The 10,990-nt window shown below is 38.5% G+C and overlaps 2 protein-coding genes across 2 annotated transcripts; both read right to left on the reverse strand.

Annotated features, from left to right (window-relative positions):
* Positions 1 to 81: 81 nt before the first annotated feature.
* On the reverse strand, positions 82 to 5,345 carry LOC124407505 (NADPH:adrenodoxin oxidoreductase, mitochondrial). The gene is made up of 5 exons (XM_046883712.1): positions 5,292 to 5,345; positions 1,885 to 2,023; positions 1,520 to 1,738; positions 1,159 to 1,374; positions 82 to 957 (listed from the first exon to the last, which is right to left on the reverse strand). Exons 2-5 carry the CDS (start codon positions 2,002 to 2,004, stop codon positions 130 to 132), a joined length of 1,383 nt encoding a protein of 460 aa, XP_046739668.1. The 5' UTR covers positions 2,005 to 2,023; positions 5,292 to 5,345; the 3' UTR covers positions 82 to 129.
* On the reverse strand, positions 2,048 to 5,246 carry LOC124407504 (cap-specific mRNA (nucleoside-2'-O-)-methyltransferase 2). The gene is made up of 4 exons (XM_046883710.1): positions 3,464 to 5,246; positions 2,834 to 3,380; positions 2,650 to 2,745; positions 2,048 to 2,520 (listed from the first exon to the last, which is right to left on the reverse strand). Exons 1-4 carry the CDS (start codon positions 4,955 to 4,957, stop codon positions 2,492 to 2,494), a joined length of 2,166 nt encoding a protein of 721 aa, XP_046739666.1. The 5' UTR covers positions 4,958 to 5,246; the 3' UTR covers positions 2,048 to 2,491.
* Positions 5,346 to 10,990: the final 5,645 nt, after the last annotated feature.

Here is a 10,990-nt window from a genome sequence, read left to right on the forward strand (position 1 = left end):
CTATGATGCAAATGTCGTTGATAGTCTTGATAAAGTCTTGGTAAAGTGATTGTATGGCAAATAAATAATTTTTCGTTTTTAAGTAGAGAAATAAAGTACTAAACTTACTTCACTATAATTTAATATTCATTACTTAGATGCTATATGAAGCATTTCGGAAATGTCCACAATCTTTTCTCTTGGTTTCCCAACACTTTTTCCTCTTTGCTGTTCCACTTGGTCTATTTTTTCCCAGTCTTCGTACGTGACAATTTGTACTTTATTTCGAGTTAAAACAGATGAGATTTCGGTCCACCCTGGTTTTCTGTCTTCTACTTTCAACTCCGTACATATTCGATTGGAAACTTCAAAAGCATTCGTCATGGTGGACAATATTACTCCTACAGGACCAGTTGCCAACCAACCAGTAGCATAAAAATTTTCTGCTATCTTACCATGTTGGGCTAGGACTCGGCCATTCTTCGCATCAAACAGAATGTCAGGATCAACCTGAACCGACTTATAGCCTATGCATCTTAGTGCTAAGCCACACTTAATATTCTCAAAACTGTTTGTACTTGTTGCAGTAAGTCCAGTTGTGTTATCGCCACTTAACTCATTTATGCTTAATTTCAAATTTTCTACAGCATTTCTGCCTTGAAATTCCGCAGGACCACGGAAAAATATAGGAGCTAATACGTTTTTACAAATGGATTTGGTAGCAGGAGTTTCATCCAAAGACTTGAGCATCAACTCAGTTAAACGCTTCCGTGGTCGTGCTAAATTTGGTAAGTGATCTCTTACACCATGAAAATCAGCACTGCGCCATTGTGTACTACAGTTTTCAAGTTTAATCAATTCACGAAGCTCCTTGATAGTAAAAGCAGCTTGCAGAGGTCCACGGCGTCCGATTAACCAGACCTTACGCACTTTGCTATGTGCTAGCTGCTGCAATGCATGTGCCGTTATATCTGTGTTCTGTAATTAAAATCAAGTATTTCAGTTTCACAAAAGTTAGCAGTTTCATTGACTAACCATGGTCTCATATTTTTTCATGTGTCATAATCAGTATCACAGGTTTCATCTTAAAGGTGGTGAAAATATTGCAGTATTAAATGACGACAGGATTATTTCATGTGTGATCAGTTTGTCATAATATTCATAATCTTGAGAACATACCTTTAATTTGTCAATTGGAGTTAAGAGAATTCGAGCAATGTCCATAGCAACATTCCCTTGGCCACAAATTACAGCTTCGTCGACATCCAAATCAATGTTCAAATCTTTGTCGACTGGTAGGCCATTATACCAGCCTACAAATCGACGTCCTGATATAACATTGTTTAAATTTTCACCGGGTATATGCAATTCTCTATCTTGTTCTGCACCATATGCCTGTAATTTTAATTCGTATCTACTCTCAAGCAAAGAATGGTAATTCGCATATTACATACAATAATATTGGTTCTTAGTACCTATTCATTGGATGCATTTTTCTTACTTGATATGAATGACTTTTATAGTAATCGTAAGTACTTACCAATATAACAACATGGTAGGCCTCCCGCAACTGTTTTATAGTAACATCTCTTCCCACGTCAATATTTCCAAAGAAGTTAACATTTGGATTTTGTGCAGTCTTATGAAACGTGTGGGTAACATTCTTTACTTCAGGATGATCAGGGGCAACGCCGAATCTTACCAGTCCGAATGGCACTGGTAATCGATCTAATATATCAACTCTTGCGTCTTTTAATGTCTATATAATAGGATAACACGAAAAATTAGTCACCGATTAGCATCTAGATCAAAAATATTTAGCAAACATTCTTAAAGATCATACTTCGTATCATATGTAAGAGCAAAACAAATAATAAATTTCAAAACGACATCAGCATCACGTACCTTGATCAAATGTTGAGTAGCATAAAAGCCAGCCGGGCCAGCACCGATAACACATATTTGTGGAATGATTTTTTCGCTCGAAAAATGTCGGACACAATTATGCAACAGGTTGCTCCTCATATTTCACTCAATATGTGGTCTAAAAAAATATTTATAATTAGTTATATTAATTCATTATACTTCAACGTCTTCACTACACTTAGAAACACTGTGTATTTTATAGCAGTAACAATGAGTAGCTGAAACACTTTGAAATATTACGCAACTATTCCAAGAGAACTAGGTATATTGACTGCTTTGCTACAGAAAGAGCTTCTGATTTCATCTTGGGCATCACCAGTAGAGTATACCATGTAAAAGTAACTTCAAATACGGACATTCAGGTCAATGTGCAATGAATAAAACATTATACATATACTATCTATCGATATGGAAACTTAGAGACCTACAAGGTATGTTGAAGAATATATTCTCAATGTCTCATGTACTGTTTATTCGTCAGATAAGTATATAATTGATAGATTGTAGCCACGTATTCAGTTTTAATGAGTCACAAAAATCTTGCATAAAATATTACACTCCTTAGTAAAAATATTTCAAACTTTATTTAACTGTGTCCAGTAAGTCCAATTTGTGCTGCAAGGGTGAGGACAACCATGTATAATTTTATTCAAAACGTCCATATTATTGTGAAGCTTTGAAGGACTTTGATTCCAGTCATTCGTTTTTGAGAAATAAATAAAAGAGAATCTCATGATGTTTTACTTGACAATTTTTTTTGTACACAGTCGCCAATTTCTTTCACACAGTGCTCGATGGTCCAATGATTAGCGTCGACGATGCTGGGATAAAGATCGCTTTCTAAAAGTATCAAAGTGGTAAGAAATCTATAATAGAATGTTTAAGTTAATGAAAAAATTACTTAGGATGGACAAAATTTTATTCTTACCACAAAGTTTTGTGATGGGAAGAACTGATAGTACAGATTCACTAGAGGCTTCAGCTTTGATTGTAGCATTATGAACTTCTTTAAAACACTCCATTGTACTTTTAGTGCGTAAATTATGTTTTAGTATAACTATACAGCCAAATTTTTCATTCAATATCACACCGAGTGATTGAAACATATGGGCTAATATGTATAAAATTCCTACGTTCAACTGAGTTAACAAAGAATAGCCAATCAAAACCAGACTGTCCCTTTCTACAATGTTCTCCAGTATTTTATTTATTTTACTTAAAGTATTGTTACTGTTTTCTGTAATTGATGGTTCAAAACTCAAATACCTATAATTCTTCGTATCATTTTCTAACACATTTACAAAGTTTCGAATGGATTCTACTTGATTGTAGGGACGATCAATACCAAGTTTTTCCGATAGTTCAAAAACTCTGTTACGGATTTTCAAAAACTTTCCCATACAGAATTTGGAACTCTGTACTTTCAGAAACAATTTTCCGCAGCAGATTTGCAATGCATCCAAAGGTCCTGTAAACTACAATTATGCTTAAGTTAAACCGTTAACATCGTCGGAAGATTAATTACACACATAAATATATTATAAGGATAGAATCTCACTGTAAACCACTGCGTCGTTGCCCGAACTTGAATTGGAGTTAGATTCTGACATAGTGCTAAGAGAAGGCGTTCTGGCTCCAGATTTTCCATTACCCGCCGTCTATTGTACGAGCCATCTGGTATTCTTGGATCCAAGTTAATAGAATGGATGTGTGTCAGTTTAGTTTTCCCAACTACTTCTAAACTTTCATTTTCTAGTTTTCGAAGACCGTACGCTGATATGAATTTATTTGCAACGATGCGCTTGATTTTTTTTGTTTCAAAATCTATGTGCCCATTGTCCTCTTCGCATCGATAGGCTTCTATATTCTTTAATATCACTTCACTCTGGTGAGCTTTGAAGAACTCGCCGCATGAAATCATTTGTTGAAAAAATTCATCTGGTATATCCTCTTTACGGAACATTGATTTATCTGGACGTTTCTCATAATATTTTTTCAATATATTCAAATAAGGAAGAGAATATCCTGGTCCTCGATAATCTAAGCATACCAAATATATTTCAGAATTTCCCTCTTTACTGGTTACAGGCTTGTTTACAAATACCTGATCAAACAAACAGGAAATAAGGTAAACTAAGCACAATGAATCATGTTCGAATATGGTAAACATTTTCAGGAGTAGACTTCCGTGCTCAGATAGTAGCTGCAGGCCTGTAACTGCTTCGCAATAATGCAACGGTCCAACAATTGATTCCTGCTCTCCAGGATCATTAGTGCAATCTATACTGCCATCAGCTGTAACCAATAATACATCTCCTTTTTCTTGACACTTTTCAACCAAATTCGTCATGTTTTTTAGATTCATCACATTCCCAGTATAATCACTGCCGAAGCACCATTGATTCAAGGAAGATATGATGAATCTATCATCATTTATCATGCAAGAAAGGGGATTCCCTTCATAATATGGGTTTAATGTCGTGGCAATCCAATCCCACTGTATGTTAGGTGCGTTCAACCTTAGCCAGTGATTTAAGGATGTTACAAAAGCACCAGGTGCTTCACACAGGTGAACTGACAAAAGTTTCTCAGCTTTTACAGCAGTGTTTGGTACCAATGGAAAAGAGGATAAATTTTCATAGAATTTACACCATGCCTGAGTTAGGAATTCTGGATCTATTTCATTTCGGAGACGCCACTGCACATCTCCAGCTCTGTTCCTTCGCCTTGTATGCTGATGCCATTTAGCGATATCATAATCGTTTAGCTTGTTTTTTATATCATTTAGCTCTCTTTTCAATATTTGTAGCTTAGTTATATCCCATGGATTATCGGTAAACATAGTTTCTGGTTTAGGGATGATAAACTTATCATTCTCAATTAAGAATTGTTTTTTAAACAAACTCTCGACTAGTGGTTCATAGGCTTTATCATTTCTTGATCTTTTTCGCCAATGATTACGATCTGTTGAAGTGAACGCCTTTGGTAATTCAACGTTTGACATTTCATTCAAATGCCGCTTTTTTCCAAATCTATCCTCTTTACTCCCCATTCTATTAGAGAATCTACATTCGTTTTGCGCATACGACAGTCCGAATAATGTTATGACTTGCAGTTTGTTCACAGTTCAATAAAAATGTTCCTATATTTTTCATAAAGTACCGGCGAACATAAGTAGGGTTTCAATAGAATAAAAGTACCGCAGGCTGTTTCGTAAATTGGAGTTTATACACAGCATTATTTTTTTATAAATAAACTAATAGGAAAGCTCTCTTTCGTCACATTTTTAGTCTATTACCATTTCAGTCCTACTACTCCGTGGGCACAATAACCGAATGATATTGATGATGTGAAGTATTTATATACAAATACGCGTATTTTCTCACCTAGGCAAATGAGAGATGGTTACTTGTTTAACACCTTACAGCGTTACACTTGCGCTGTACGCACTCACCAAATGATTCACCCCGTGCTTGAATAATCTCGGCCCTCGATCGCAAAAATCAGCAACCATATTCTCTTAAAGAGAGGGGCTTTCGTAGATTCGTCTGCCACAAACATTTAATGGTAACTTATCGACATCCGTAATTACAGCAGATACGTATGCGATCTGTAGTATCGGTACGGCAGACTGAGATACCGACAAACACGGCCACAGATGCAAAGGGGTTCTGTTCCTTTTTATTTCATTTCTTGAAAAGAAAACATGTACCAGTATTCTATACTTCCATATGCTTAAAATAAGAAACAACGATGAAAATACGCAAATACTTACCATTTTTGAGCTGTAAAGATCTTGGCAACTCTATACAGACTGCGCTCTATATGACTCTATAGACTGCGCGCAATCGAATACTCACGTAAAATTACGTCAGAATAGGGCATGAAAAGACTGTTTGCAGCGTTTTTCAGAGCCGATGAAATTTTCAATATAAATCCGAAGGGGTAAGCCTTACTTATTTTTGAGCGAAAAATCATTTGTCTTTGGATCGATTGTACAATCCTTTCTAGACTAGTTGAACCCTCAGGATGGGAAAAAATGGAGCAGCACACGACCAGCAGTGACGGGAATACGAAGGAAACCGTTGTATATTAATTGTTCATTTATTTTTATATTGATTACATGAAGATCAGACGATACAATATCATACCTTATAATAAAATATACCACATTCTGCAAAGTCGTTTTGGCCCTGTACGCATGCCAAAACTTGAGCTGTATGATAAACTATGATATTAATTATATGATGTAGTATTTTTTATATTCTGATAAGGACAATGTGTACTGCGCACCTACTTCCTTGTGTAGTACGTAGTTTCTTATGTAATTGTAGATGATGACTTTGTATTATTCTTGATTGTTGATTTCAATTATATTTATGCACTTGTTAGATTACTATACGCTAATACACGAACATTTGTACTAAAATGAGGGCTTATTGAATGAACTGTGACCTTCAGCTCAGCAGACGTGTTTTTTCTTTCACACTTTTCAGAAAATCTGTAGCAGGTTTCATGTATTATGGACGTAACTTTGAATCCGATGTTCGTAAGGTGACCCTTGCTGATTTTGTCATTTTTGGAGACTGATCAGACCATCAGAGGTAGCTACTCAGATATGAGGAACGGCGAAAGACAACGAACTGAAAAAATTCTAAATATTCTTTAGTTTTTTTGCTGTAACTTTTAATCCGTTTCTAGCAGCGTATTTAGACTAAATTTGATCAATTTCTCTGGCGAAATTACGTCGAAATAGTGCCCTAAGAAATCAATTCCAGCCTTTTTCGTAATCGTCGAAATTTTCGACAAAAATCCAAAGGGGTTAGCCTGAGTTTTTTCTCGATTTTCGGAGCCGAAAATTTTGCGTCTCCGAATCGATTAGTATGACCCTTTCTAGAGTAATTCGACCACCAGGAACTCAAAAAAAACATGAAAGAGAGCGTGGGACCAACAGCAGAGAAATGACGACGAAAATCTGCAGTTTTTCGGCTGTAACTTTTCAGGCGCTGCTCGCAGCGTATTGGGACTGCGCTCAATCGATTTGTCTCGCAAAATTACGTCGAAATACTGCCCTAATAAATTAATTGCAGCCTTTTTCGTAATCGCCGAAATTTTCGACAAAAATCCAAAGGGGTTAGCCTTAGTTTTTTCTCGATTTTCGAAGCCGAAAATTTTGCGTCTCCGAATCGATTAGTATGACCCTTTCTAGAGTAATTCGGCCACCAGGAACTCAAAAAACACATGAAGAAGAGCGTAGGACCAACAGCAGAGAAATGACGACGAAAATCTGCAGTTTTTCGGCTGTAACTTTTCAGGCACTGCTCGCAGCGTATTGGGACTGCGCTCAATCGATTTCTCTCGCAAAATTACGTCGGAATACTGCCCTAATGAATTAATTGCAGCCTTCTTCAAAATCGTCGAAATTTTCGACAAAAATCCAAAGGGGTTAGCCTCAGTTTTTTCTCGATTTTCGGAGCCGAAAATTTTGCGTCTCCGAATCGATGAGTATGACCCTTTCTAGAGTAATTCGACCACCAGGAACTCAAAAAACACCTGAAAAAGAGCGTAGGACCAACAGCAGAGAAATGACGACGAAAATCTGCAGTTTTTCGGCTGTAACTTTTCAGGCGCTGCTCGCAGCGTATTGGGACTGCGCTCAAACGATTTCTCTCGCAAAATTACGTCGGAATAGTGCCCTAAGAAATCAATTGCAGCCTTTTTCGTAATCGTCGAAATTTTCGACAAAAATCCAAAGGGGTTAGCCTAAGTTTTTTCTCGATTTTCGGAGCCGAAAATTTTGCGTCCCCGAATCGATAGGTATGACCCTGTCTAGAGTAATTCGGCCACCAGGAACTCAAAAAACACATGAAAAAGAGCGTAGGACCAACAGCAGAGAAATGACGACGAAAATCTGCAGTTTTTCGGCTGTAACTTTTCAGGCGCTGCTCGCAGCGTATTGTGACTGCGCTCAATCGATTTCTCTCGCAAAATTACGTCGGAATAGTGCCCTAAGAAATCAATTCCAGCCTTTTTCGTAATCGTCGAAATTTTCGACAAAAATCCAAAGGGGTTAGCCTTAGTTTTTTCTCGATTTTCGGAGCCGAAAATTTTGCGTCTCCGAATCGATTAGTATGACCCTTTCTAGAGTAATTCGACCACCAGGAACTCAAAAAACACCTGGAAAAGAGCGTAGGACCAACAGCAGAGAAATGACGACGAAAATCTGCAGTTTTTCGGCTGTAACTTTTCAGGCGCTGCTCGCAGCGTATTGGGACTGCGCTCAAACGATTTCTCTCGCAAAATTACGTTGGAATAGTGCCCTAAGAAATCAATTGCAGCCTTTTTCGAAATCGTCGAAATTTTCGACAAAAATCCAAAGGGGTTAGCCTAAGTTTTTTCTCGATTTTCGGAGCCGAAAATTTTGCGTCCCCGAATCGATAGGTATGACCCTTTCTAGAGTAATTCGGCCACCAGGAACTCAAAAAACACATGAAAAAGAGCGTAGGACCAACAGCAGAGAAATGACGACGAAAATCTGCAGTTTTTCGGCTGTAACTTTTCAGGCGCTGCTAGCAGCGTATTGGGACTGCGCTCAATCGATTTCTCTCGCAAAATTACGTCGGAATACTGCCCTAATAAATTAATTGCAGCCTTTTTCGTAATCGTCGAAATTTTCGACAAAAATCCAAAGGGGTTAGCCTTAGTTTTTTCTCGATTTTCGGAGCCGAAAATTTTGCGTCTCCGAATCGATTAGTATGACCCTTTCTAGAGTAATTCGGCCACCAGGAACTCAAAAAACACATGAAGAAGAGCGTAGGACCAACAGCAGAGAAATGACGACGAAAATCTGCAGTTTTTCGGCTGTAACTTTTCAGGCACTGCTCGCAGCGTATTGGGACTGCGCTCAATCGATTTCTCTCGCAAAATTACGTCGGAATACTGCCCTAATGAATTAATTGCAGCCTTCTTCAAAATCGTCGAAATTTTCGACAAAAATCCAAAGGGATTAGCCTCAGTTTTTTCTCGATTTTCGGAGCCGAAAATTTTGCGTCTCCGAATCGATTAGTATGACCCTTTCTAGAGTAATACGACCACCAGGAACTCAAAAAACACCTGGAAAAGAGCGTAGGACCAACAGCAGAGAAATGACGACGAAAATCTGCAGTTTTTCGGCTGTAACTTTTCAGGCGCTGCTCGCAGCGTATTGTGACTGCGCTCAATCGATTTCTCTCGCAAAATTACGTCGGAATAGTGCCCTAAGAAATCAATTCCAGCCTTTTTCGTAATCGTCGAAATTTTCGACAAAAATCCAAAGGGGTTAGCCTTAGTTTTTTCTCGATTTTCGGAGCCGAAAATTTTGCGTCTCCGAATCGATTAGTATGACCCTTTCTAGAGTAATTCGACCACCAGGAACTCAAAAAACACATGAAAAAGAGCGTAGGACCAACAGCAGAGAAATGACGACGAAAATCTGCAGTTTTTCGGCTGTAACTTTTCAGGCGCTGCTCGCAGCGTATTGGGACTGCGCTCAATCGATTTCTCTCGCAAAATTACGTCGGAATACTGCCCTAATAAATTAATTGCAGCCTTTTTCGTAATCGTCGAAATTTTCGACAAAAATCCAAAGGGGTTAGCCTTAGTTTTTTCTCGATTTTCGGAGCCGAAAATTTTGCGTCTCCGAATCGATTAGTATGACCCTTTCTAGAGTAATTCGGCCACCAGGAACTCAAAAAACACATGAAGAAGAGCGTAGGACCAACAGCAGAGAAATGACGACGAAAATCTGCAGTTTTTCGGCTGTAACTTTTCAGGCACTGCTCGCAGCGTATTGGGACTGCGCTCAATCGATTTCTCTCGCAAAATTACGTCGGAATACTGCCCTAATGAATTAATTGCAGCCTTTTTCAAAATCGTCGAAATTTTCGACAAAAATCCAAAGGGGTTAGCCTTAGTTTTTCCTCGATTTTCGGAGTCGAAAATTTTGCGTCTTCGAATCGATTAGTATGACCCTTTCTAGAGTAATTCGACCACCAGGAACTCAAAAAACACCTGGAAAAGAGCGTAGGACCAACAGCAGAGAAATGACGACGAAAATCTGCAGTTTTTCGGCTGTAACTTTTCAGGCGCTGCTCGCAGCGTATTGGGACTGCGCTCAATCGATTTCTCTCGCAAAATTACGTCGAAATAGTGCCCTAGGAAATCAATTGCAGCCTTTTTTAAAATCGTCGAAATTTTTGACAAAAATCCAAAGGGGTTAGCCTTAGTTTTTCCTCGATTTTCGGAGTCGAAAATTTTGCGTCTTCGAATCGATTAGTATGACCCTTTCTAGAGTAATTCGACCACCAGGAACTCAAAAAACACCTGGAAAAGAGCGTAGGACCAACAGCAGAGAAATGACGACGAAAATCTGCAGTTTTTCGGCTGTCACTTCTTAGGCGCTGCTCGCAGCGTATTGGGACTGCGCTCAATCGATTTCTCTCGCAAAATTACGTCGGAATAGTGCCCTAAGAAATCGATTGCAGCCTTTTTTAAAATCGTCGAAATTTTCGACAAAAATCCAAAGGGGTTAGCCTTAGTTTTTCCTCGATTTTCGGAGTCGAAAATTTTGCGTCTCCGAATCGATTAGTATGACCCTTTCTAGAGTAATTCGACCACCAGGAACTCAAAAAACACATGAAAAAGAGCGTGGGACCAACAGCAGAGGAATGACGACGAAAATCTGCAGTTTTTCGGCTGTAACTTTTCAGGCGCTGCTCGCAGCGTATTGGGACTGCGCTCAATCGATTTCTCTCGCAAAATTACGTCGGAATAGTGCCCTAAGAAATCAATTCCAGCCTTTTTCGTAATCGTCGAAATTTTCGACAAAAATCCAAAGGGGTTAGCCTTAGTTTTTTCTCGATTTTCGGAGCCGAAAATTTTGCGTCTCCGAATCGATTAGTATGACCCTTTCTAGAGTAATTCGGCCACCAGGAACTCAAAAAACACATGAAAAAGAGCGTAGGACCAACAGCAGAGAAATGACGACGAAAATCTGCGGTTTTTTGGCTGTAACTTTTCAGGCGCTGCTCGCAGCGTATTGGGACTG

This window comes from Diprion similis, chromosome 6 (genome assembly GCF_021155765.1).
Source record: "Diprion similis isolate iyDipSimi1 chromosome 6, iyDipSimi1.1, whole genome shotgun sequence".
Taxonomy (NCBI): Eukaryota; Metazoa; Arthropoda; class Insecta; order Hymenoptera; family Diprionidae; genus Diprion; species Diprion similis.